General features: G+C 57.6%; 1 protein-coding gene across 2 annotated transcripts; it reads left to right on the top strand.

Annotated features, from left to right (window-relative positions):
- Positions 1-74: 74 nt before the first annotated feature.
- Positions 75-25,959, top strand: REXO1 (RNA exonuclease 1 homolog). 2 transcript variants are annotated; one of them, XM_036314672.1, is made up of 16 exons: positions 75-3,224; positions 12,177-13,912; positions 15,165-15,269; positions 16,053-16,263; positions 18,054-18,208; positions 21,077-21,208; positions 21,298-21,421; positions 22,104-22,217; positions 22,327-22,464; positions 22,614-22,727; positions 23,344-23,417; positions 23,632-23,742; positions 24,304-24,419; positions 24,554-24,692; positions 24,852-24,972; positions 25,069-25,959. In XM_036314672.1, the coding sequence occupies exons 1-16, from the start codon at positions 3,068-3,070 to the stop codon at positions 25,155-25,157; spliced, it is 3,636 nt and encodes a 1,211-aa protein (XP_036170565.1). In that variant the 5' UTR covers positions 75-3,067; the 3' UTR covers positions 25,158-25,959. The 2 variants fall into 2 exon arrangements, with proteins under 2 accessions (XP_036170565.1, XP_036170566.1); XM_036314673.1 differs by lacking the exons at positions 23,632-23,742; positions 24,304-24,419; positions 24,554-24,692; positions 24,852-24,972; positions 25,069-25,959 and having other exon boundaries at positions 23,305-23,417.
- Positions 25,960-26,924: the final 965 nt, after the last annotated feature.

Genomic DNA, 26,924 nt, shown 5'->3' with positions numbered 1-26,924 from the left:
AATGTGGCCTCAAGGTCACCAACCTTTTGAGGAAACAGAAAAGGGCTAGTGAATTCAGAGACTTAGTGGGGGGGTCTTGGCAAGTCCACAGTGGCTGGGACACAAAATAATACCCCACAGCCTTAGACTCCCGGGAAGGGAGGAGGCTGCCCGCAGCGGGACATGCTTGCCGCCTAGTGTCACCCACGCCTCATGCAGCTGCCACCATCGCCCACCTTCCCGCCCTGTTACCCGGCTACCAAGGCGCAGTGACAGCTCTGGGGGAGTCCCACTCTCAGGGCTTCTGTGTGCCACCAGGCTCCTGGGCTGTATGTTCCCCATTGGGAGGAAGGTGGGGAGTGGGGGGCATAGGAAGGGAGATTAGCGTCCCCGGGAGCATTGAGAAGCTGGTGTGAACTTTACCCTCCTAGGTAAAAGGCATCCCAGATTCAGGCAGCCTCCAAAGCCCTGAAGTGGGGCTGTGGTTGGAGTGCAGACCCTCGGCGGGGGGTGGGCTCCCACCCAGCATTCCTCAGGGTCTTGCCCTTGTGGCTGTCAGTCACCCCTATTCTGAGCATGGGCTCTCACCTTTATTCAAGGACAGCCTCCCTCTTGCACCCCCTCGATCTTGTTCCACCCATGTTCTCTTTCTAGCGGATTCTGCACTGAAAGACCTCAGACATTCACTCCCCGGACCCCTGCCCCCCTCTGGCAGGCTTCCCTGTCGCTTTGAGGCAGTTCCTAGAAAGCAGGGTCCTTGGGCCCAACCCCTCCCTCAGTCTCTCCTGTACACACTCCCACGTGCCCTGGGAACAGCTAGACGTCCCCTCCTGCCTTCTGGACCCTCCATTGGCCTGCAACCACTGCCCCCCTGCCCCCCCCCCCCTCAGGTTCCCCTGTGTGCAAACGACACGCCCTGACCCATCACTAGCCAGGCCTTGCCTTCCACCCCAGACCATCCCCAGGCTGCCCTTCTGCATCACCCCTTCAGTTGGCAGCCCTATCTTTCCAAGGGTGCAGGCCAGAGTCCTTGGGATTACCCTTGACCTTGACTCTGTCTCACCAACCACATCCAGTCCATTCGGGAACCTCCCTGAAGCTGTACCTTCAAAACATACCCAGAATTTGCCCACTTTGCCCTCTTCCCCTGCCTCCATCCGGCTCCAGCCTCCATCATGGTCCACCTGGAGCAGCTTAGCTCCCCCAGCCCTGGTCCCTGGCTCCTACCCTCACCCTTACAGTCTGTCCTCTTGGTGTCCACGAGAGGGCGCCCGTGAGCGCTTGAGTCAGATCCTGCCCTTGCCCATCCTGGCAGTTCTCCCTCAGCAGCCAGCATAAGGCGCCTGTGAACATCTGAGACAGGCCCCACCCTCCTCTGCCCACAGCTCTCCAGGGTTCTCTCTTTCCTCAGGATAAAAGCCCAAGTTCTCCCCGAGGCCCAAAAGGTCCTGCTCCATCCCACCCCCCTTTCCTCTCTGCTCTCACCTCTTCTCTCCCCCTTGCTCACTGTGCTTCAGCCATTACAGGCTTCCTCCAACGTGCCAGCTACAGACCTGCCCCAGGGCCTTTGCATGTGCTGTGCTCTCCACTTGGAATGCTCTTCCCCTAGATGTCTGCTTGGCTCCTCTTTGCCTTCTTCAGAACTGCTCAAATCCCACTTTCCCCATAGGACTCTGTGGATCACTTCTTTTCCCAGCCCTACCCTGTTCTCCCCCCAATCCAGCACTTTCTGCCTGTATCACACTATCACATTTACTTATTTCCTATGTCTGTCTTCCTCCATCAGGGTAGGGGGTCTCTGCTTTGCTCACTGATTTTCTAGCACTGTGTCTGGCATGGAGTAGATACTCAGTAAACATTTGGGGAATGAATGGCCAAGGCCCTTGAGTATGAATGGAGCACTTAGGAGTGTGAGCTCAGGGATGACCTTATTTCACCTCACTAGCATTGTCAGGACTACACTCAACCCTTCTGTGCTTGGTGGAGAGGTGTGAGAGACCCCTGGGTGAGGGGTCTCGAGCTCAAATGCCCACAGGGCCAGTTAGCTGAAGTAAGGGGAAAGGTGGGCTGGGGGAGAGGGGACCTGCACAGACCTCCCCACCCTGTTCACAGGGGACTGCTTGGCAATTGCCATCTGGTGGGCCCAGGGTAGCCAACGGTTCATAGAGGGTGGGGATTGCAGTTTTTATGTGACATCTCTCCAAGTTCTAAACATGGACAACACGTTCACATAATTCAAAACACTAGTCCTGAAACAAAATGATAATCAAATATACCTACCCCTGTGTTCACAGCAGCACAATTCACAATCGACAAAGGTGGAAACAACCCAAATGTCCATCATCGGATTAATGGCTAAACAAAATACGGTTCAGCATAGCATCCAGAACAGCTGGCATAGAGCAGGTGCTCAGTATTTTGGTGGACAAATGAATGAATGAATGAAAACAGGACTCCTGTGGGCCTGGGGATTAGACTGCTGACATGAATACAGGTGGAAGAAATTAAGCACTGCTGCGAACCAACTGTATACCAGGGCAGAGGTGAGTGTTAGAGCGTGGAGTAATGAAGCACTGGGGTTGCTAGGTGCAAGACTCATCTTTTCCAGCAGAGGGCGCTTTAGAACATGCTAATGACGCAAATTAAACGCAAATGAGCCATAGGCGGGCCCTGGGGGGGGGGGGGCTTTTCTCGTCAGGCGCGCCGTGGACAGCTCAGACGCCGAAGGGACCTTGGGCTCAAGATGGCGTTACTGCCGCCGCTGAAGACCGGGCGGCGGCGCCGGCGAGGCTCCCGAAGGCCTCAGGCAGAACAGTCTGCATCCTCCACCCCATCTCTCACGCCTGCTTGTCTCGGCCCAGGGGCTCACGACCCGCCTCGATCCCGCGAGATCAGGAGTTTCTGATCGGGCGCGCTGTGGACAGCCGCTCCCCCGGAGCTTTACGGCAGCATCCGGGGGCCTCTGGGGGCCTCGGAGCAAGATGGCGGCGTCGGGGTCTGTGAAGCGCGGGCGGAGGCGATCGCGGCGCCAGTGAGGGGCCCGGGGACGTGGGCGGCTCCGGGCTGGGGCCTCCCCACGGGACGGACCATGCTACGCTCCACCGGCTTCTTCCGGGCCATCGACTGCCCCTATTGGTCTGGGGCGCCCGGGGGTCCTTGCCGGCGGCCCTACTGCCACTTCCGGCACCGCGGGGCCCGGGGCCCGGGCGCGCCCGGCGGCGGCGGAGCGGCGCCCCCCGCAGCAGGTAATGCCCGCCCGCTCGCCCGCCGCGGGCTAGGCTTCCCGGCCCGGGCCTGAACTCCACCGCGGGTGCTTCCCCGGTCCCCCGGTTCCAGCCCAGCCCCCTCCCCGCACTCTTGCGGGACGGGGACCACCCACCTCGGGGCCCGGTTCAAGTAGCGGGACCTCTGTAGGCCTCCGTTTCCACGAAGTATAAAATGTAAGCAGTGGGAGAACATGCCCTCGTAGGGGTGTCGCGAGGGTGGAGTGAGAGAACGCGGGGCTCGGGAAGCGAGCGAGCTGACCCCGGTCGGCGGGCCCGGGTCCCCGGCCCTGATTGGCGCCTGAGCCCCTGGCGGGGGTCCCTCCCCGCGGCCTCCCGGACCCCAAGCGCCGTGGCCGCCCCTGCTTGTTTCCGAACCAGGCCCCCGGCTGCGCCGCCTCCGTGTAAAGCCGCGTTGTCAGACGAGACTGTCCAGCGAATAAGTCAAAACCCTGTGCCGAGAACGGGAGCGGGGCCAGGCTTCCAAGGAATGTCCTGCTTCGGGTCCAGCCGGGATGGTTAATGGACTTGCTTCTCTTTAGATGTCATCGCGGCGCCGGTCAGTGCCGTGGCAGAGTTTGGTGAGAGCGGCGAGGGATCTGGCAGGGCCTCTGTTAGGAGGTGTGAGGTCTGAGCTGAGACATCAGCAGCCTCCGGTCAGAGGCTATTTCTTTCCTCGCTGAGGCCCCTTGTCGCTCTGTTCCTCCCCGGAAGCTGTGCGTCCACGTGTGGCCCCAGCTCCCCCCAGGGAGCGGGCCGCCAGGTTCCGGGGATGGAAGCCGGAGGCCTCCCACGGGAGGAGCCTTCCTGCTGCGCAGGGTGGGTGGTTCTATTGTTCTTGCTGTTTCTGTAACGACGGGATCAGAAGCAAAGGTGCCGTCGGCAAAGCAGTCCTTTTGGAGTTGTCACCAGCGCTGAGTTCACGGCTCACACTAGCGGTGTCACCGGTGAAATGAACCCGAGTGTCTGTGGGTGGTTCAGCCTCACACAGGCCCTTCCCTTCAAATCCGGTTTTTTTCAGGACTCAGAGTAATGTTCATTTAAAAAAACAGTGGTGCGCACCAGAAAGTCAAAAGACAAGTGTTTCGTACGTTGCCCCAAGTGCCCCCTCGGCCAGCTTGCTCTTCTTCCTCCCAGCCTTAAAAGCAAAAGGCATTGTGTCTTTTTACCAAAGTGGTGGTCCTGCCACACTGATTTTTGGGCTCTGTTTCCCGAGGTGGCCCCTCCAGATGGCCTAGGATCTGTAAAAGCTGGCCTCTCGCCCCATCCAGGCGTGTGTGTTTTGGGATGCTCTGCTTAGTGTGGCTCAGCAGAGCAGTGAGACTCTGGGCCCGGGCTTGCCAGAAGTGGGTGGTGAGTAGGTGGGATTTGTGGAGGGGCCGGGGAAGGTGGCTGTACTAGGAGGGACACGGATGTGTCATGCAGGGCGTGCATGTTACCTGTGCAGTACCTGAACGAGTCAATGCCCTCTGCCTCCTCTGACGGGACGCTGGGCAGTGTCTGGGCACATCTGTGATTGTCATGGCTGGGTGCTGCTAGCATTGAGTGGGTGGGGCCAAGGATGCTGCCCAGCCCCCCACAGCGCCCAGGGTGGCCCCTTTCCCTACACACACAGGTGTACCAGCCCCAAGTGTCTGTGGTACCAACGTGATCAGTGTCCCAGCACTGACCTGTTGTATATTTTGGAAATGTGATGGGGGAGCTAGCCGAGGCCTATAGGGATGACAGACCCTGAAAAGCACCACCTCCCTTAGCTCCTTAGGCCCAGAGGCTAGATGCACAGGAGCCCAAGAACCCTGGATGGGGTTGGGGGACCACTGTGTTTGGGGGGGGGGGGGGCGCTTGGGTGTGGCACCCAAGTGAAGGCATTTTGGCTTCACTTTCTATTGTGCAAAAAGCCAGGCAGGGAGGGGGCAGCCTGGCTTCCCACTGGTTAGTGTTATTTGCCTCAGTTATCTTTTCTGCAAACTAGATCTCAACAAACAGCAGCGCCGCATCCTCTCTGTCTGATACTCCTGAGCTGCTGCAGAAACCTTTTTCCTGCTTTCTGGTCTTCCTCCACCTCCACCCCACCTCCGAATCCCTTTACGAAATAATGCCCATCAGATGTTCTTTAACCTGAGTGGTGGGTGCTCCGGAGTTGTTATTCTTTGAGCTTCACGTGTGCAGCAGGTGGAGTCTGGCTGGTGTGATCTGGCTTACAGCAGAGACTGGAATACAGAAAGAAATGAAAAGTGGGAAGGGAGGGCCAGTCTGGGCAGACGCTGATCATGGAGGTGGTTCCTGGCCACTGTCCTTTGTGATGGCCAGGTCCTCGGGAGTCCCTGCAGTGGTCAGCCTGCATCATTGGAGGAAGCAGGCACGTATGCAGGCAATTTTGGGGAGATTGGTCCTGTGGCTTCTGGACACTAGGACACTTTCTGGACACTAGGTTTTCCGGGGACAGCTCTGTGGAGTGCCTGTCAGCAGAGCCTCAGGTAGCAGGCAGGATTGAAGGCCGAGAAGCATTCATGGGGAACTGCTTTCCTGCTTGCTGCTTTGGTTGCTGAAGGAGAATAGGATGGGAAGCTGAGGGGTGGGACTTGGTCATTTCGCAAGCTGTGGCCTTGGCCTGGACCCACACGTGCAGGTCACCTGTAAGATCAGGAGCTGGCCCTGGGGACCTCCAGGTCTCTGTGAGTTCAGTAGAATCTATGACCAGGCTTTGGAAGGAGGCGTGTCCAGCATAACAGATGTGGGCTGGGATCCAGAGAGAGCACGTGGCACTGGGATTGCAGGGAAGTGGGGCATGGTCCCTGTGCATGTGGTTACTGAGCTGGGCCTTGAAGGGTGAGTAGGAGTATTACCTGGTATTGGAAGCAGGTTGGGAGGCAGGCCGCAATCCAGGATTCTAGACAGGGAGTCAGTACGCTGAAAGACCTGGGCTGTTCGTATGCTCTGTGGTTTGGAGAAGCGTAAAAGGGGGAAGGAGAGGCTGTCCCCCAGCACCACTGCCATCCCTAACAGTCCTGTCAGAGGTCTCCATTGACACAGTGACTTGTAACTTGTCCTTTTCTAGCACAGGCCCTGGGAGTGCCACCGCAGTCCAGCTACTCCGCCCCAAGGACAGGGAGATGGGGGGACTAAGAGCCAGTTAATTGTGCTGTGTGGCTGCTGGTAACTGTCTGTCCTGAAGGGACTGTCTTCTGATCACGACAGAGGCCTGTGTCCTCAGGAATGGACATGCTACAGGCATTGAGGGGCCTGTGGCTCTTGGTTGGCATTTCATTCAGTCATCCATCCCACAGACCTTTGCAGACATTTGTACTGGTCAGGGGGTCAATGTGTTGAGCTGCTGGATAGAGGAGGCAGGCCTGGAGGTGATGGGAGGGTGTGTCCAGAGGGCACTGGGCCACATTCACTCCAGGCACATCCTGGTGATACTTGTCCCTCTGTGTCCTAGAGGCCAGTTCTGTCCCCACCTACTTGGCAGTCACATATCACAGTTGCTTGTCTGGAGAGACTGGTGTCCCCTCCTGTGGGAGCGCAGCCCCAGAGGCCTTCCCCGAGCAGGGGTGTGGGCTCTGTTTCGGGAGCCAGCCCTGTCACCCCCTCCCCAGCACCTGCCTGCAGAGTCAAGTAATAAAAGCCACTGTGCTCATGTGTAACCCCTGTGTGTGGACTCTTTCTTAGGGGATGCAGCTGGCACCCCGCTCGTCTTGGCCCCATGTCCTGCCTGCCTGTAGGAGTGCAGCCTCAGTCCCCGGACTAGGATGTGCTTTCCCCTGTCTTCACGCGGAACATCAGAAGGTGCTTGGAGTTGCTAGGTCACTGTTGGGGCGGGCGCTCCTGGGAGCCTGCACAGGGGAGGAGGTGACCCCAGAATCACCCAGTGGAAAGAAAACTCATGTGTCCCACGGGTTTGGGCAATCGGAGATGCACCGGGACCAGAAAGAGTGGGGCCACTCTATTTGGAAGCTTTCTTTATTGGGCTCACTGAAGTGATTCGTGCTGTCACGGACTGTGAGGACGGACACGTTGGAAGGAGGAAAGGATACCTCTCACCCACCCCAGGGTGCCTGTCTGCCCTTGTGGCCCACCCCTCTGGTTCTTTCCTTGAGTTTTTATGCTGTTTTTTGCGTATTTTGAAGCATAGCCTGTCGTTAGGATCCAGGCTGCGAAGCCCCAGGCAGTGGGTGTTTCAAGGGCAGCCTGGACCCGGGATCCAGATTTGGGGAGCAGGGTGGTCCGGCCGCCAGTGTAATGATGCCAGGGTGGTCCGGCAGCCAATGTAATGATGCAGTGGGTTTTGTGGTGGTCCCAGGTCTGGCTGGGACCCTCTTTTCCTTCCCTTGGAGCTGGCAGTGTGGTGCCAACTGCACTGAGGCCCTGGCCTTGCCCTATTTCCCTAGAGCTGAGGGGTGCTAGTTGAGGCTGTCCAGGGTCTGGGCCTCAAACCAGTGTCCCAGCTCTTCTGTGGGGTCCCTGCCAAGTGGGGAGAAGGACCCCAGACCTGCTGCTCTAGATGCAGCCAGCCTTAGCAGGGGCATGTCTTGGATGTCCCCCGTGTGTACCTGGGAGCACATTCCTGGTGGCCTACCTGTTCCCTCCCCAGGGTACCCTGGGCAATGTGGGGCCCTCTCCTCCCGTTCATATTGGGTGAGTCGCCAGGTGCCTTCACCTCTAGGCTTCAGGCTCCTGGCCTGTCCTTTGGAGTGCCCCATTGTCCAGGAACAGAGGTTGGGTTTGTGGGGAAGGAGTGGCGGCCAGCCCTCTAAGGAACTGGGGGGCCCTCCAGTGGGGATAGCCTTCGGGGGTACTGTCTGCCAGATCCCACCTTCCAGAAAAGCCCCAAGTGTGGAGCACTCTGACCCTGAGCCCTTGCCCCCCCCTTCCCCCCCCGCCCCGCACCTATTCTACCCCTGCAGCCTTGAATGTCCTGGGTCTTCTGGCTCCATCTCAAGGCCTCTGCCATTCCAGGTGGGTCTAGGGCAGGGGTGGGCAAACTTTGACTCGAGGGCCACAATGGGTTCTTAAACTGGACCGGAGGGCCGGAACAAAAGCATGGATGGAGTGTTTGTGTGAACTAATATAAATTCAAAGTAAACATCATTACATAAAAGGGTACGGTCTTTTTTTTTTTTAGTTTTATTCATTTCAAACGGGCCGGATCCGGCCCGCGGGCTGTAGTTTGCCCACGGCTGGTCTAGTTCCACCATGACTAGTCCTGAGTCCCCGCTTATCTCCTGTGCGGCAGGGACTGTGTCTCCTCCTGGTGTCCCAGTACTTCTGCTGGCGGTGGGAGGGCAGACCAACAGGCTATGACTGGCACCTGGGTTGGAGGAGTCCCTGCTGACGTCTTGCCAGGTTTGAAGCTGGGGGATCCGCTGTGCAGTCCCGCACTTACCTTCAGTCCTTGGGCAGACTAGGGGGAGAAGAGGGGTGGGCGATGGCTGGGCTTTCAGAAGCCAGAGACCGCGGGGTCACATCCTCCCCGAGCGGGTCCTTACACTCAGTGTCTTGTCATTGACCCCGTGTGCAGCAGTTAGGGACGGGTGCCTGTGTTTTCTGGAATGGAGGGTGTGGTGGGAGCAGGGAGGAGCAGAGGCTGGGATAGGGCCAGAGCGGGGAAGGGTTTTTGTGCAGAGGAAAGACCTGGAGGGGTTGGAGGTGCCCACCAGGACTGGGAAGGGCCTGTGCCTGTCTTGTTTGTGGGTCAACCTGTCAGGGTTCAGTGGTCAGCAGTGTTCCGCCCCGCCTCCCCGCCCCCGCCTTCCCCCTTCCTCACTCATGTCCCGGCCTGAATATTTTCCCGTCCAATGTCCCACGGCCCAGAAGCTGGGGAAGAGGCCTGGTCTCTGCCGTGCTAGACGCCTGTCCCAGAAACAGGATCAGAGAGTCGGAGAGAGGACAGGATCACTAAGGAAGCTACCCCCGGGTGCTGGAACCAGGGGAGGAGCCGCATCGCTCTCCTTCCACTGGGCCAGGTCCTAATGGGTGTGTGGTGCTGGGTGCACAGAGCCAAACACGAATGAGCAGGGGAAGGTGAGCTGTGGGGGCTGGAAGAGGCCTCTCCCCACCTTTCTCCCTGACCCAGTGAGGGGTCTTCCCAAGGGACACCCCTCAAGTGACCAGCAGGCAGGCTCTGCACCTCACGGCTATTCCAGGAGCTAGGGAGTAGCCAGCCCCTCCCGCGCCCTACAGTAGGCGGCAGGAACCAGGCCTGGGGGTCTGACTCCTCATAGAGTGTAGCTCCTTCAGCCAGGCTTTTGGGTTCTTTGTAGTCATTCCCAGATTGCTCCCTTTTCTGAAAAACAGCCCCTTAATCTTGTTTGCTGGAGGCATGCTTACTGGTGTGAACTCTCAAAGGAGAGCTTTTGTCTTCCACCCAAATTAACCCCCAGTAATTGGAGGACCCCTTACAAGGTGCCTATGGCCCTTCCCAACCTTAAGGGCCACCTGTTGAGTTGCCTTCTGACTGCCCCCACCAGCGGGCTGACAGGGCCCCCAGAGCATCAGGCAGCTGGCAAACATTTTCTTGGGAGCTTCTCCAATTCTGACAGGTGCCCTGAGGGACCTGGCCCTCCAAGGCAGGTGGGACAGGGGGCTAGATGGCATGAACAAGTACCTTCTGTATTATGTCCCCCACCAACCTCAGATAACCTTGGGGCGGCTTGGGGAGGCAACGCCTGCTTTGGGGGCTGAGCTCTGGCCTCAGGGCTACAGCAAAGCCCTTGGCCTGAGTGCTGGAAGCTCCCAGACCTGTCTAGAGTTCTTCAGGCTGGTTACACTAGCCTTCTGGTACCAGTGGGGAAACTGAGGCTCCAGAAGGGCAGGGTCAGGTGCTTGACCCACGCCTGCCTTGGGCGGTTTCTTTTGCTCTTGGGTGCAGCGGGTGGAGCAGGGAGGGTCTGAGAATGCCCCACCTTGGCAGAGCTGGGTGCTCAGGTCAAGGTTGGGTTGGGCTAGGAGCTGCATCCCTTCAGAGTGAGTGGCTCAGACCCCCCAGTGCACTACCCTTCCTACTTTGCAAGCAAATTCATGGGCTTCCTGGAAACGGAGGGGGTGGAGCAGGTGTAATGACCCTTAGGAAACATGCTGGTCCAGGCTCCCGTTGAAAAAGCAGAGCTCTGCCTCTGGTCCAGCTGAGCCAGTGAGACCAGATGGTCTCGGGAGCTTCGCAGGGTCCCCACCCCTCCCCCCTCCTTCCAGGCACAGTGCCTCCTCCACCGGCTCCCAAAGCATAGACCCCTCGGGGAAAACCCTTTTGATTCAGATCCAAAGTGGCTGGAAATCCCCAAGGTCTGCACTCTGACCTGACCTTGGAGAAATGGTTTTGCTTGGGTCCTGACCCCCATCCATTGGTCCTGCCAGCCTGTCCTGGGAGAGGAAGGACTTCCCGTTCGGTGGGCCCTTGCTTCCCTTCCCCACAAGGAGGGCAGGAGCCGTCTTAACTGAAGGAGGCAGGTTAGGGAGTGAGGTGACCTGGGCTGGAGAACACCCCCCAGGAGAGCCCCTGGGACTGTGGAACTCGTTCTGTCACTGGCATCTAATCCTGTGTCGTCCTACCTCCCGTCTCCCACCCAGACCTGGCATGTCTTCCGTCATCTGAAGCTTGGATACATGCTTCCTTTCTCCTTTCTGAATATAATTTCAAAAACGGGATGCAAGTTAAAAGCCAGACTGCGCATCTACAATGAATTCCTCCCTCCCTCAGCCCCTCCCAAAGGCAGCCCAGGCCCAGCCACTGTCCCCTGCAAAGCTGGTCACCTGTGGGCGGCCAGCCACGTGGACTTCTCCCTAAATGAGTTTGCATGAGTTTCCTGGGGCTGCTGTGGAAGTCACCACACCCTGAGTACCTCCCAACAGCACAGATTGGTTCTCTGACCGTCCTGGACGCCAGAGGTCCACTCTCGGCCTCACAGTCTAAGTCCAGGTACGGGCAGGGCTGACTCTGGGAGAATCGGTTGTCAGTCTCCAACCACAGGACATCAGCTCCATTGGCTTTGCTTTAGAGATGCTTCACAATTATATCGGATAGACTGTCTAGTGATGAACACTTTAAACTCTGGAATGTTTATGGTAGGTTGGTATATTTGAATATGTACATTACTCCTTTCTTGAAATGTGCTGTATTTGCTCGTATTTCATTGAAGATGTCTGTACCCCTGTCGATAAGTGAGTCCTGAGGTTTCTGCCAACACTGTTGGCACTGGGGTTGTGCTGATCCCTAGCATGTCCTTTTTCCTTTTTACCCCCATGGGATCACCCCCTTGAGTGCCTTCTGCCTCTTGTTTTCCATTAAAAGTGTGTGGGTGTCCTTTGTCCATCGTGCTGCTTAGTGGTGGTTTCCATTTTCTCACTTGTACAGACGCAGCCCTGCCGGGGGATGTGTGGGACAGAGTCTTGCATGCCTCAGACCTTGCTGGTTTTTGCTCCCCTCCCACCCTCAGCCCTGAATCAGGGAGCTCTGAACACACTCCTATCCCACCCTGTCAAGCATCTTTGTGCCCTACGACCTGCCTGGATGTCAGGCCCCCTTCAGCATTCTTCTAGCTCCCAGATGCAGGAAGCAGTGTGGGGGAAGCTACCGCGTAGGAAATCGCATCGCCATCTCACCCGGCTTCTGGACCTTCTTATCTGTCAAGTCTCCACCCCTTCCAGTTGTTGTCCCAGAGGCCATGCCAGTCTCTTAACCTTGTGGCTGTCTCTGGGGCCAGGGTTCTGTACCTCTCACCCCTCTTACCAGCCTCTGCAAGGTAGGGCCTGGATGGAGGAGTGCTCTGGAATCCTTGTGCAGGCTGAGCCTCAGTGGGGGTCTGCTGGAAGCCTAGCCCTTGATAGGTTCTGGAAGGCCAATTATCTGGGTCAAGGCAGTGGCAGGTTGCTGCCTCATGTGGCTGCCAGTTCACAACAGGCCTGCTCACCACTGTTTCCTACCTCTTACTGTTTCAGGGCTTGGTTATGACCCGTACAACCCTGAGCTGCCCAAGCTCCCGGCACAGAGGGAGAATGGCGTCCTGGGCAGAGGGGACGAGCCCCACTCAGACATCCTGGAGCTGGAGCTGGTCAACCAGGCCATCGAGGCCGTGCGCTCTGAGGTGGAGATAGAGCAGCGGCGGTACCAGGAGCTCCTGGAGACAGCCCGCGAGCACGTCTCTGCTGAGGTCCCCACCCTGGCACCCCATGGCTCTGCCACCAGCTTGGATGAGGATGCCTTCCCACTGTCCTTTGATTACAGCCCTGGTGGCCAAAGCCTGTTAAGCCCCAATGCTAGCTACCAGCCCACTCCACTGGCCGCTCCTGCTGAGCTGGGCAGCAAGTACTTGCTGGCTTCTCTGGACCCTGCTCAGGGCCATGGCGGAGGGGGCAGTGGTGCTCTGGAGTACGTCCCCAAGGCCGTGAGCCAGCCCAGACGGTACAGCCGCCCCGTCTCCAGCAGCAAGTATGTGGTGGATGACTCCAAGCCGTCCACTGACCTGGAGTATGACCCACTGTCCAACTTCTCCGCTCGGCTACTCAGCAGGGCCAGCTCCAAGGATAACCGGGCCCCTAAACGGCCCCGGGGCTCCCGTGGCAACAGTGAGCCCTACACACCCGCACTCAAGAAGCCCTGCGACCCCTTCGGTGGCTGCGATGCCAGATTCTCTGACTCAGATGATGACACCACTGCAGCCACTGCCAGCCCCCTGAGGGCTCAGGCAGGAGCTGAGAGCAAGGGTCCTGGCAAGTCAGGCTCCAGGGAGGGCCAGGAGCCCGAGGAGGGCAGCCTTCGGGAGACCAAGGAGATAGCTGTGCAGTATGATGTGGAGGACCTTGGGCAGCCTCCCAAGGACCCTAGTGGGGCATGCCTGGCCAAGCCTGGCTCCCCACCAGCCAGGGCCTTGAAAGAGTGCAGCAGCCCCAAGAAGGGAAGACTCAAGAAGAGGAAAAGTGGGGTGCCACCGGCCCCTGGCCCCAGGGATGGTGTCCGGAAAACAGACAGGAGTAAGGATGGAGAGCACAGGAGGCCAGCTGTGAAGCCCAGTGTAGACAAGAGGGTCTCACAGGCCAGCACCCCCAAGCGCAGGGCCGAGAGGCCCCATGGGACCAAGAAAAAGCCATCTCTGGCCACCTCAGTGGTCAGCTCAGGGAAAGGCCGGACTGACCAGCTTCGGCTGCAGCCAAGCCCCAGCCCCACTGGCGGGGATGCCTCCCAGCTGCCAGACAGGACGGGTGGGAAAACCCCATCTGGGAAGCTGGTGGAGCGGAAGGCCCACTCGCTGGACGAGGGCACCTCCCAGGCCCCCAAGCTGCAGAGGCGGACCCTGAGCCATGCAGACCTCTTTGGGGATGAGAGTGAGGATGAGGACCCAGGGCCCACGGCACCTGGACTGTGTCCTCCTGCCCTCCCCGACCTCAGCTCCAGCTCGGACTCGGACTCGGACTCTAGCCTGGGCCTCTCAGCCACGCGGGGGCCGCACAAGCGCCTCAAGGCCTCCCCTCACCCATCGCCTTGCCCAGCCTCGCTCTCATCTTCCTCCACATCCTCCTCCACTTCCTCTTCCTCCTCGGGGGGAGGCACAGACGTGGATTACTCTGCCCTGGAGAAGGAGGTCGACTTTGACTCTGACCCCATGGAGGAGTGCCTGCGCATTTTCAACGAATCCACCTGTGTCAAGATGGAGGACAGGGGCCGGAAGGCCCGGCAGGTGAGGGTCTGGGCTGGGCTCGGGAAGGCTGCTGGCACTGTCCTCAGAGTCTGCCTGTGACTGGAGTCTCAGTGCAGAGGTGGAGACGGCTTCTTAACTTATCCAAAATTCAGGAACCCTCGGTGGCTGCTTGCTGTCCCCCTGAGCCCTGTCCAGGAGGAGGACACTGACTTACGGCCATTGGCAGCGTTCTGGCTTACCCGGTGGGGCTTCTGTGACAGCGTCTAAGAGCATCCAGCAGTGGGGTAGCGGGCACTGCCAACCCCCTCTCCTTCCCAGTGTCTTTCTCCCTTCCCTAGCCCCTTTCCTCCTCCTTCCAGCCCCTCTTCCTGCAGTCCCTCCCCCTTCTTTCACTACTTTCTCCTCCCCTCTACCCTGTCTCCCTCTTCCCTGACCCCTTCTCATCGCTCTCATCTCTTCTCTCTTCCCTCTCCCCTCCCTACTCTCCCCTCCCTCCCTCCCAAACCTTTGCCAGCCCCAATCTGTTTGGGTCTCCTTATCCCATGTTCCCATATCAGCCACCAGAGGGAGCTTGCATTATTTTATTTATTTACTATAAATATATTTTTCATTGACTTCAGAGAGGAGGGGAGAGAGATAGAAACATCAGTGATAAGAGAGAATCATCGATCGATCATTGATCGGCTGCCTTCTGCACACCCCACACTGGGGATTGAGCCCACAATCTGAGCAAATGCTCTGACTGGGAATGGAACTGTGACCTCCTGGTTCATAGATCAACACTCAACCTCTGAGCCACTCGGCCGGGCAAAACAGCAGGATAGATCAGTCCCTGCATAGAAGCCTTCAGCTTCTGTGTGGGGCCTCAGGGTCTGACCCCTGGCTCCTTGTTCCCTTAGTACTGTCCTGTTCACAGCCGTTTGAGGCATTGCAAGGGGATTTCATCCCCTTGGTTCCTGTTTCTGAACCCTGTCCTGGGCAGGGTCGGCAGGCAGATGGGCGGAGGAGGGCAGGGAGCAGGAAGCAGTTAGTGGCTGGGCATATCTGCAGAATTCATCCCTAGTAATGCATAGGAAGTTTGCTCAGGACTGGGCTGCACCCGAGGTCCTTGGCTGGGGGGCATTGAGTCTGTTTCCTCACCTGTAAGGTGGGGCTGGGCGAGGACCCACCCTTCCCACCCTACTCCCTATGTTAGTCTCAGAGGCACACCCTTGACTCCTAGGCTGACTGTATAGGTGTGGGTAGTGAGGCCAGGGAGAGAACCTCATTGGGCGATGAACATGTGTTCCAGCCCCCCAAAGAAGAGAAGGTGGAGGACAAGGAACAATTGGGTCTGACCACTCTGTTCCCTGGGCAGAAGAGGAGGATCTCTCATCTCACCAAGCAAGGCAAGGAGGTAAGGGTCTGCACTGGGGTCCTGGGTGGAGGCTGGCAGGACCCCAGTGAAAGGATCTCCGGTCTGCAGAACAAGGTCAATGGCTTTCTTTGGCAGACGCAGTTCAACACTCCCTGTGTCCTGGCAGAGAAGTGCCTGGAACCCACATCCAGTCTGAGTTGTGCTCCATGCTGGGGCGGGGCAGGGTCCAGAGCAGGGGGAGAGAGATGCCGGTGAGCCCTCCCACAGGGTCACAGTGCCTGGTCCCTGTCTTGCTCCGAGTTGCACTGTGTGATCTTGGGCAAGTGGCCAAACCTCTCTGAGCCCGAGCTTCCTCCCCTTGGCCCAGAGACAGGAGTGGTTGCCAGATCACTGTGGGGCACTCCGTGACCTGACACAGGGAGGGCTGAGAAGAGGATGCGCCCCACGCTCTGGACTCAGAGCTCCCTCCTGTTGATTCAGCCCTGAGGGAGCCCTGGGATTCTAGAAGTCAGTCCAGAGAAGATCCGATTGAATAGGGTTGGATCAGTGTGTCAGTCTGATCAGAGGCAGGAGAACAGGACCATGCTGGCCCCCGGAAGTGGAGCAATGTGTGTTCCAGCCCCCCAAAGGGCCACAGTGCGCAGCTGGCTTCCTTCAGGGCATCTGCAAGCTCTGAAGGCGAAGCTGGGTGCATCCTGCCTAGCCCCTACCCTGCAGCCCCTGCCTCCCTGCCAGTGGCCGTACCATCAGCCTATTGCCCCTGGCGGACTTCTCTGGGTGCCCCTCAAATACAGCTGGGCTCTGGGATTTCTCATCACCCAGTCAGAGCCCGTGAGGAGAGGCCTGGGCCCCCCCACCCGGTTCCCCACCGCCCAGGAAGTATGTTACCGGCGAGCTCAGCAGGCTCAGAGGGAGTCAGCCAGCTGGCTCCAGGCTGCCCAGCAGCCGGCCGAGAAGCCGACCTCCATCCACATCTCAGTTCCCGGAGAGAAGAGGAGGATTGCCCACGTCCCCAACCCCTGCCTGGCTGCAGGTGAGTCCCAGGGCAGGGGTCTCGGGAGGCGAGGCGCCCAGTGTCCCTGCAGTGGTGGTCTGGCCTTGAGTAGGGTCTGGCCTGGCCCTAGTGTGCTTATCTATAAAATGGGGGAAAGTCTCCTGACTGTTAGCGGGAGGCTAGGGCAGCCTGGCACAGTGCCCAGTGGCTCTGGGCCTCTCCCGGCTTTGGGGGGCTGACTGTGGAGAGTCTGAGGGTTGTCTGTCTGCCAGACCCAAGCCTGCTCAGCACTGTCCTCCCGCCTCCCTCCAAGGCCCTGACCCAGAGGTCACCCTGTGGCCCTCCCGCTCTGTCCTTGCCTGGTCTTTGTGTCCCTGCCTCCCCCGTGTTCCTGGGGTATTGGAGGCCTGTGGCCTGGCGGGGGCTGGTCTGAGTGTGGGCACTGGGCTGCAGACAGTGGTGCTAGGAAGAGGGAGCCGGCCTGGGGATGGAGCCCAAGGTCCCAGGCTCTAATTGAACGGAGCCAGCTGATCTGGGAGAGGGGCTGGCTGCTGTATTCTCCACTGGGCCTGGCGGACTTCTGTCTGAAAGTGGGCCTGCACGCTCAGTGGGAGTGTCTCTATGTGGTGGTACCTGGAGCTGAGGAGATGCGGCAGGTCAGGCTGTGGAGCCACCTGGAAGCCTCTTCAGATGCAGGCTCGGCCTCCCAGCCCAAGGCTCTGCCCCGCTCCGCGGAGTCCTTGCTGCTGGTTTAAAGACCCCCTTGGGTAGCCAGCCAGATGGGCAGTCACGTTCCACGTGGTGGTCCTGCAGGTACAAGCATCCACAGCCCTCCCGTTTCTCCCTGGTGTGCCCAGCTTCTGATCCCTCCCTCCCCAGAGCACCTGAGTTAGGACTTGACAGTGACGGGCATGACTGTGGGTTTTCAGCCACGGTTTAGGCCCGGGGAATGGAGATTGCACTCTGAGATGGGGACAATTCCATAAACTTGCACTCAGCCATCCATAGTCACCACTGTGGCAGCCAGCATTCCTAGACCCCACCTGGCTCTGCTGAGCCTATGGTTCTCCTAGAGTTTTGGGAGACCCACCCAGTGCTGCGCACTTGCACTGCAAGAAATTCTGCATCTGCATGAGTCTAAAAGCTGAAAAGTGCGTGTCCTTCCCTTTCTTCCCACGTGGCTTGCAAGGCCAACCTTGGCACAGGATTCCCAGGAACCAGGGACCTGGGCCCTCCATTCAGTGCCTTGGTCTCCTCATCTGCTCCTGTTCCTTTATCAGGGCTGAGCCCACTCTCAGAGCTGGTCAGAGGTCCCCTACCCACACACTCAGGGATGCACCTTCCCTGCCTCACTGCCCTACCTGGGGGCGGGAGACTGTCTGGTTTGTGACCTCATCAAAGGGAGAGGAGAACACAGAGGCAGCAGCAGACAGGCCGGCTGGGTCACAATGACCAGGCTGGGGTGTCTCAGACCCTCTGGTCCTCAGTCCAGGAACCAGGGCCTTTCCTCTCTCAGACATCAATGCTTTGGAGTCAGGGGCTGGAACATGTGGCAGAGGCTCCCCATGCCCCTAGCCATTCACCGGACTACCCTGCCGGTCTTCACAGCCCCTTTTTTGTGTCCCCCTTCTCGATGGACTTGCCCAAAAGCAGATAGAACCTAATGTCCTTCCATAGCCCCTGTTCCCATCCCTTGCTCTTCCCCCTGTGCTCTGAGATGCACATCCTGCTGATGCTGAATGATCGCAGCTGCCTAGTGCTCTGCAGCTCGGTGATGGGTGCGCTGTCTTCCTGCACTCACATCCCCTGTCCCACGCCAACCTCCACAGGTACCAAGAGGACCCTCCCGGCCAGCAGCAGCCAGCCTCCCAATGGCCTCGAGCCGGGCAGCCAGCTCCTAAAGACGCGCACGCTGTCAGGCATGGCGTCCAAGACCACCAGCACCGTTACCCCCAAGCGTGTGGCACACAGCCCATCTTTACAGGTAACTGCCTTTCCCTGCAGGAGCCAGGACACCCCACTCATGATGCACCCAGCACCACAGTCTTCCTGTTTCCTTGTTTTCTCTTTAATTCAGTCTTTCACTTTTTTTTTTAATTAAATCTTTATTGTTCAGATTATTACAGTTGTTCCTCTTTTTCCCCCCATAGCTCCCCTCCACCTGGTTTCCACCCCCCCCAACCACCCCCCCCCCACACACACTGTCCTCATCCATAGGTGCACAATTTTTGTTCAGTCTCTTCCCGCATCCCCCACACCCCTTTCCCCCCAAGAATAGTCAGTCCATTCCCTTTCTATGTCCCTGATTCTATTATAATCACCAGTTTATTCTGTTCATCAGATTATTTATTCACTTGATTTTTAGATTTACTTGTTGATAGATGCATATTTGTTGTTCATAGTTTGTATCTTTACCTTTTTTTTCTTCTTCCTCTTCTTAAAGGATACCTTTCAGTATTTCATATAATACTAGTTTGGTGGTGATGAATTCCTTTAGCTTTTCCTTATCTGTGAAGCTCTTTATCTGACCTTCAATTCTGAATGATAGCTTTGCTGGATAAAGTAATCTTGGTTGTAGGTTGTTGGTATTCATCACTTTGAATATTTCTTGCCACTCCCTTCTGGCCTGCAAAGTTTCTGTTGAGAAATCAGCTGACAGTCATATGGGTATTTCCTTGTAGGTAACTGAGTTTCTTTCTTTTGCTGCTTTTAAGATTCTCTCTTTGTCTTTTGCTCTTGGCATTTTAATTATGATGTGTCTTGGTGTGGTCCTCTTTGGATTCCTTTTGTTTGGGGTTCTCTGCGCTTCCTGGACTTGTAAGTCTATTTCTTTCACCAGGTAGGGGAAGTTTTCTGTCATTATTTCTTCAAATAGGTTTTCAATATCTTGCTCTCTCTCTTCTTCTGGCACCTCCATAATTTGGATGTTGGTGTGCTTGAAGCTGTCCCAGAGGCTCCTTACACTATCTTTGTACTTTTGGATTCTTTTTTCATTTTGCTTTTCCGGTTGGGTGTTTTTTGCTTCTTCATATTTCAAATCGTTGACTTGATTCTTGCGATCCTCTAGTCTGCTGTTGGGAATCTGTATAATATTCTTTATTTCAGTCATTGTATGCTTAATTTCTAGTTGGTCCTTTATCACAACCTCGAGGGTCTCATTATATTTCTCGTGGGTCTCATTCAGTTTATCGGCGGTTTCTAGAAAATTCTTGAAAAACCTTAAAAGTGTGGTTTTGAACTCTATATCCAGCATTTTGCTTTCCTCCATTTCTGTCATTTGTGTCCTGTTTCTTTGTCTCCGCATTTTTTTATGCTTCGCTGTGTTGATAGAGTGGCTTTCTGTGCTAGGTGTCCTATAGGGCCTAGTGGCTCAGCCTCCCCAATTACCTGAGGTGGACACTCTTGGTGCACCCACCTGTGGGCTTTGTGCACAGTCTTGTTGTAGTTAAGCCTTGATTGTTGTGGGTAACACTGGGAGGGATTGACCTTCAGGCCAATTGGCTGTGAGAATCAGCTGTGTCTGCAGTGGGAGAACTTCTGTGCTGGAGACACCCCTCTGGGGCAAGACTTGCTTCAGTGGGGCTTTGGTGCTCACTGAGTCTGCCCCCTGAGTGTGTCCTTTATGGATCCTAGGAGCTCCAATCTGAATGGTCCCACTCTGACCACCGGGCACACTGGCTACTGGATCTCTAAGGAGGTGCTAATCTAGCCTTTGCCTGAGGCTACCCAGCAGGAGTCAGCTGTGACACAATGCAAGTTGCTCTGGGGCCTTGGGCCTGCTGCATTTCCTTAGGTAATTATCAGATTGCAAAAGGCCAGGCCTTTCATATGCAAAAGCCTCAGTGCAAGGCTTGGACAGGGCGGGGTCCCAGGGGATCAACAGGATGGAGTGAGCAGTTATGGCTGCTCTCAGTCCTGCCCTCAGAGGCCCTGCTTCTCAGTGTCCCGGCAATCGCTGCAAGCACCTCTGAGAGAAAGCTGCCCTCGAGTTCCGACCGATGCCAGACAGTCCAGTTTCTCCCGTATGGGTCTGGGTCCCCAGAGACTCGCCCGGAACTGGAGCTCAGAGCTTGAGACTCCCTCCCAATTGAAAAAGACAACCGGCCGAAACCGGTTTGGCTCAGTGGATAGAGCGTCAGCCTGCGGACTGAAAGGTCCCAGGTTCGATTCCGGTCAAGGGCATGTACCTGGGTTGCGGGCACATCCCCAGTGGGAGATGTGCAGGAGGCAGCTGATCGATGTTCCTCTCTCATCGATGTTTCTAACTCTCTATCTCTCTCCCTTCCTCTCTGTAAAAAATCAATAAAATATATTTAAAAAAAAAAAAAAAAAAAAAAAAAAAGAAAAAGACAACCGTGTCCTCAGCCGCCAGCCCGCTCTACATGCGCCTCTGTACCTCTGTATTTTACTTCCGCACCGCACCTCCTCTGAGTCTCGGTATGCTTTTCTCTTTCCTTCTAGTTGTAGAATTTCCACTCAGCCAGCCTTCCTGTGGTTCTGGATGATGTCCGTTCCGTCTTTTAGTTGTATTTTTGAAGTGGTTGTGTGAGGCAGCAATCTCCGGTGTTTACCTATGCCGCCATCTTGGTTTTCTCCCAGTCTTTCACTTTTTAGAGCAGTTTTGGTTCACAGAAACATTGAGAAGAGAGAGAAGACAGAGTTGCCATGAACCCTCCCCCTCTTGTCAACACTGGTGTGGTCATCTCTCAGCACCAGCCAGACCATGATGACCCCTGTGGTCACTAAGGCCCAGATTCCAGCAGGCTCTACTCTGTGTGGAAGGGGTTCCAAGAAGTGTGTCAGAGGACCAAGCAGGGGCGTGCCACCCTCACTGTTTCCATGTTCCCTCCAGAGTTTAAAGAAGCCTATTATCCCAAAAGAGTTTGGGGGCAAAGTCCCCACCGTCATCCGCCAACGATACCTCAACCTGTTCATTGAGGAGTGTCTCAAGTTCTGCCCCTCCAACCAGGAGGCCATAGAGAAGGTGGGTGACCCTGGGGTGCAGGGCCAGGTCCGGGCAGAGGGGCGGGGACCCTCTGTGGGGTGCCCAGGACTGAGTGGTGTCGTGTCTAGGCGCTGAATGAGGAGAAGGTGGCCTACGACCGAAGCCCCAGCAAGAACATTTACCTGAATGTGGCTGTGAACACGCTCAAGAAGCTGCGGGGCCTGGTCCCCAGCACTGTGCCTGGTCTGAGCAGTAAGTCGGGCAGCTGAGGTGCTGCATCCAGAAGATTCAGGCCCTATGGCTCCTGCAGAGGGTGGTAGGGACCCTCCTGGCGGCCTTTCTGCTGCTCCGAGTGCTAAGATTTTCAGACAAAAGGTCCCCGGCTGTCAGGCTTCGTCTAAGCTGGCATTGGCCCCGTGCCCTCAGAATAGCCTCTTCTCGCTCTTAACCACCCTCCTCCTCGGAAAGCGGGATCTCTCCAGCGAGGGGCCTCCCGCCTGCTAATGGGGCTGCCTCTTCAAAGCTCGCCTGCCTGCTCTGTGCATTAACCTGGGAAGACGGTCGCGGTGCCTCTCCAGGCACATTAAGCCATCAATGGGTGCTTCCCTGCTCTGTTCTCCGCTGTCCTCCCAACCCGCCATCCACACCTCCTGTTCGAAATGGCCATTATATCTCCTGTTAAATGCTTTCCCTAGGAGGGTGAAAACCCCCTGGGGAAGGAAGGCGGGGGGGGGGGGAGGCTTCCAGGCAGCACAAAGCCTGCTGGTCCTGAGTTAATGGGGGGGGGCGGTAATTGGCCCAGGGCCACATGCAGTTGGGCCTCCCCTGTCTCTAGGTGGTAGGGGCTGTCCTGGAAACAGAAGAGGAAGTAGGGGAGCACTTGGGAAGGACGAGGGGGTCGAGCCTAGTTTACCCTTCCTCTCCCCCTTTCCAGAAACCAGTGGCCGGCGGGTGGTGTCCCATGAGGCAGTGCTGGGGGGCAAGTTGGCTGCCAAGACCAGCTTCTCTCTCAACCGCCCGAGCAGCCCCCGCGTGGAGGATCTGAAAGGTAAACCTGGCTCCTCCACCGCCACCCCTCCTTCCCACCTGCGGCCTGCCTGACCCTTGGCTATCCCTGACCTCATTGTGGGCTGATGCCTATCCTGGGCCATCTGCAGGGGCCGCCCTGTACGACCGCCTCAAAGAGTACCTGCTCACCGAGGACCAGCTTAAGGAGAACGGCTACCCCTTCCCACACCCCAAGCGGCCGGGGGGCGCTGTCATCTTCACTGCTGAGGAGAAGCTGCCCAAAGACTGTGAGTTGTCTCTTGCCACCGTGCTGCTCTGAGGGCACACAGGGAAGTCCATCTGGGGAGAGGGAGCAGCATGGTCGGGTGGGTGCAGACACAGAGAGGTGCCGGCCTGACTCCTCGCCCTCCCCCGTCTACCTCTCTGCACCGCACAGCCTCCTGCAGGGTCTGCTGTCGCTGCGGCACCGAGTACCTCGTGTCCCCTTCGGGCCGCTGTGTGCGTGATGAAGAATGTTACTACCACTGGGGGCGCCTCCGCCGGAATCGAGGTGAGATCCCAACTTGGCCCCCTCCCCTCTGACCTCCTCAACCCTTTTCAGTTTTCCTTTGTCTACTTTATGACAAAAGTAATGTAAAGACCTTTCTGTCACAACATTTAGACACAGAGCAAAGGCCTCCCCACAACCTCGTCACCCCCCCTTGCCCTTTCTCGATACATAGGCGCTTGTAGAAACACGTGGGCGTTTGGGAACAAAGGGTTTGTCCTCTCCTGCAGCTGCTGGTTTCACTTAATGGCCAATGTTACCGGGTTCTCACCGGCAGGGATGCACAGGTCTGGAGTGTCTGTGGCTGCCTGCAGACCCACCTCTGGGGGCACATGGAGGGTTCCCTGGGGCACAGCATTCCCTTAGTCATGCCCCAAGGGGGCCCACACTGCATTGCACTCATTGCCAATCTGAGAGAGGGCCCTTGCGGGGTGAAGGACTGGCCTATCCCAAATCCAACCCCGTAGAGCCCGTGGCCCCCAGAAGTAGGACTGGAATCCTTGGCCTCACAGGGCTGGGGTCCCCTCTCCTGGGAAGCCCTGCCAGCTCAGGCACAATGAGTATCAGCAACTACCTGCAGGGGTCAGGGGGCACTGCCACTGACCTCTGTCTCTCTCAGTGGCTGGAGGCTGGGAGACTCAGTACATGTGCTGCTCAGCCGCCATTGGCTCCACTGGCTGCCAGGTTGCCAAGGTACGTGTCCTGGGCCCTGCTTGATACTTCCTTTCCCAGAAACCCCCACCCTATGCTGTGGGAGCAGGTTACCCTCAGCTGCCCTCTTCCTGTCCTTTGGTTTATCTGCCTTGGAAAGGGGGTTCAGTCCACGCACAAGCCTGGCCCCAAGAACTCAGCGTCGTTGGCTTTTTTCCCACCCCTGAGCCTGCCACCCTCACATTCCTCCTCTCAGCAACACGTGCAGGACGGCCGCAAGGAAAACCTTGAGGGGTTCATGAAGACCTTTGATAAAGAGCTTCCAGAAGATGCTCACCCTGGAATCTACGCCCTTGACTGTGAAATGGTGAGTCGTCTGGCTGACCACAGGCCCTTGCTCAGGACTCCTGGCCCTTGCAGGGTGCAGGGGTCTTGCTGCTCCGTGGGCTGCCCCAGCTTCTCCGCCTGAAGCTTTGGGCCTGTGCAGATTTTAGGATAAAGGGCAGATGAAGAGTGTGAACAAGAATTAGGTCCTCCCTGTGGGCCACACTGTGTCTGTAACCCTAAGGCTCACTCACAGCCTTTCTGTTCCGAAAGGGCTTTTCTCCCGTTTCCAAGTAGATGCTCGTATCTGACCCCAGCACATGGCACACGCTCTGGACACAGCCCTACTCGGTTCCCTCTGCACTCAGGTGCTGTGCAGATTTCGTGCACAAATGCAGGTTTTGAGGCAGGCGCCTGGTTCACACCTGCTCTGACCCCTAGATAGGCCCCAGAAGGCCCTCTGGCCTGGGGCCAGCACCTCTGCTGCAGGGCTCAGGAACCAGGGGCAGCCTGGGTTGTGAGCACTGGGCTGGGTTGTCTGGCTGGGTGCCCAGGGAGGGAGGCGGGCCATGGGCACGTCTGAACAGTGTCCTCTGGCCTGCAGTCCTATACCACATATGGCCTGGAGCTGACGCGGGTCACAGTGGTGGACACCGACATGCAGGTTGTTTACGACACCTTCGTCAAGCCGGACAATGAGATTGTGGACTACAACACAAGGTATGGTCTGACCCTCCAGGGCTTGGGATCCCAGGGTGGTAACCCTGCACCCCACTAGGATCCACCCAGCTCCTAGGTTGGGGACCCCTGGTGCCCTCCCAGCCACCCTAAGGTCCCTGCCCCTCCTGCCCCAGGTTTTCAGGAGTGACTGAGGCTGACCTTGCCGACACAAGTATCTCGCTCCGGGACGTCCAGGCCGTCTTGCTGAGTATGTTCAGTGCTGATACCATCCTCATTGGCCACAGCCTGGAGAGCGACCTGCTGGCCTTGAAGGTATCCTGGCCCCCTAGGCTGTGTCCTCAGAGGGCGGGTGGGGCTGTGGGTCAGTAGCCAGACAGACGCTCTGGAATCCTCACAAGCCCTGGATGCCTTTGCGCCCAGCCCTCCAGGGCCCTAGACCCTGAAGTCCCTGACAGGCTTGCCGTCCCACAGGTCATCCACAGCACCGTGGTGGACACGTCTGTGCTCTTCCCACACCGCCTGGGACTTCCCTACAAGCGCTCCCTTCGGAATCTCATGGCCGACTACCTCAGACAGATCATTCAGGACAATGGTGAATAGTGGGGCGGGGGGCGGCCGGAGGGGAGTTGGTGGGAGCTCGGTGGGTCCCCAGGGCTGGCTCATTCTGACCTGCCTGCCCACTCCGCAGTGGATGGGCACAGCTCCAGCGAGGACGCCAGCGCCTGCATGCACCTGGTGATCTGGAAGATTCGAGAAGATGCCAAGACCAAGCGGTGACTGCCGCCCGCCCCTCACCCTCCTGCTCCTGCCTCCCACTGCCCCTGGCACATCCTCTAGCCCCAGGCCTCTTCCAAAACAGTGCAATAAATCTCGAGAGCTAACCCTGTCCACATCACCAAGATACGGAGCGGAGAGCACAGGAGGAGCCACGTGGCACCCAGACCCAGCTGAGACCCGCCCAGACCCCGGCCCTGGGTAGCCCCTCACGGCCTCCCCGTCTGCCCCCAATTGCTGTTCTCTGGAGACTGCTGCTGCTGACAGTGGAGGCTGGACCACCCATCCGGGCCCTGCTTGTGTCCCCAGCAGTGACCCTTGTAGGCTGACCACCTGTTCCTCCCCCCTCACCTGCCAGAGCATCCAGTGGGCCAGGCAGTCTTGTCATGGGTTTGTTTGGACAGGGGTTGTCTTTTTTTATTTTGTATGTTATTTTTATTATTTTTAATTTAAATCTGATGACCTGCAAAGTTGTCTTCCCCCCACCTGGAGGAGCAAGACCCTGGTGCTGCCTTCCTTCCTGGGGGATGGGAGTTGGGTGGGGGGAGCAATCAGCTGGTGCTGCTATAGCCACCGGGACCCCAGGGTCCAGCCTGGCCTGGGCCTGGTTGGGTGGGAATTGGTCCCCCTCAACCCACCGGGACTCCTTGAGCTCCAGGAACTGAGCCAGTCCCCAGGGCCCTGGCATCTGAACACTTCCCATCCGAGTCCCGCCTCATTGGGAGCTGTTTGTCAAGGCCCACAGCCCCCTCCCCAATGCCCCAACCCCCGGGCAGGGACGGAATAAATGTTTGTATGGATTTTAGATGCCGTGGGGTCCAGTGGTGTTCTTGGCGCCAGGTGTGACTCCGCACACCGTGGAGGTCATTGTCCCCGTGGCCAGGACCTGCCCAATGGGGGAGCAGGAAAGCCAGCTCTGGTTCCCGGCTGCCCCTGCCCTGGGGACAAAGTATTCCAGAGCAGTCCTGATGGTTGGGGCCTGTCATGCTTCCAGGCAGGTCCTGTGAGGGGCTGGATGTTGGAGAAACTACCATGGAGAGGTGCACCGTTTGCCAATCCCCAGAAATGTGTGCGCAGGGCCCCGAATCTACCCGTTTGTGTCTCGTGGCTCTTGGGGGGTGGGAGGGCCAGCCAGACTGTTCATGATTCTGCTTTTAATTTATCCAAAGTGAAGCCAGAAAAAGCCTTGTGATACAGAGATGCTGGGAATGCCTGGTCCTGCTGTGGGCGCAGAAAGGTGCTGGGAAGAAGGCTGCCAGGAGGAGGCCCTGCCACCCTGTCTCTGGCTTCTGCTGAGGCCAGGAGGGCAGCTCCTATGCTGAGGACGGAGCAGCCCCTCTCCTAGGGCTTCCTGGGCCAGTTTCCTCTCGGTCCTGGTGCCCTGGAGGTAGCGGCTGGGTCCAGTCAGGCGCTGCCACTGCATCCCTCTGGGGCCCTTTTGGTGACCAGTGACTTTACCCTCCTCTTCTGTGAACACGTCTTCTAACTAGGTGGTGCCAGTGGCTTTACAGAAACCCGTTTCTGTGTGGTGTCTGTGCCCCTCAGCACGAAAGGGGACACTGGGGAGGAGCTCCCCAGCTCAGGAGGTGTGCAAGCTTCCAGCTGGCTGGTCACTGCTCAGGGAGCTCCTCTCCCTGCCGTTACTACCCCAGGGAGGGGAGCAGGTCCCCTGACTCCTCACAGCCGCACCCAGCAAGCTCTCTCCTAAGCTCCTCTCCCACGGTCTTTCTCCTGAACCACTGGGGAGGGCAGGATGGACATTTGGTGAGT

This window comes from Myotis myotis, unplaced genomic scaffold (assembly GCF_014108235.1).
Source record: "Myotis myotis isolate mMyoMyo1 unplaced genomic scaffold, mMyoMyo1.p scaffold_m19_p_6, whole genome shotgun sequence".
Lineage (NCBI taxonomy): Eukaryota > Metazoa > Chordata > Mammalia > Chiroptera > Vespertilionidae > Myotis > Myotis myotis.
Note: the sequence above shows the minus strand (reverse complement) of the source record. Positions and strands in the feature narration are given on the sequence as shown.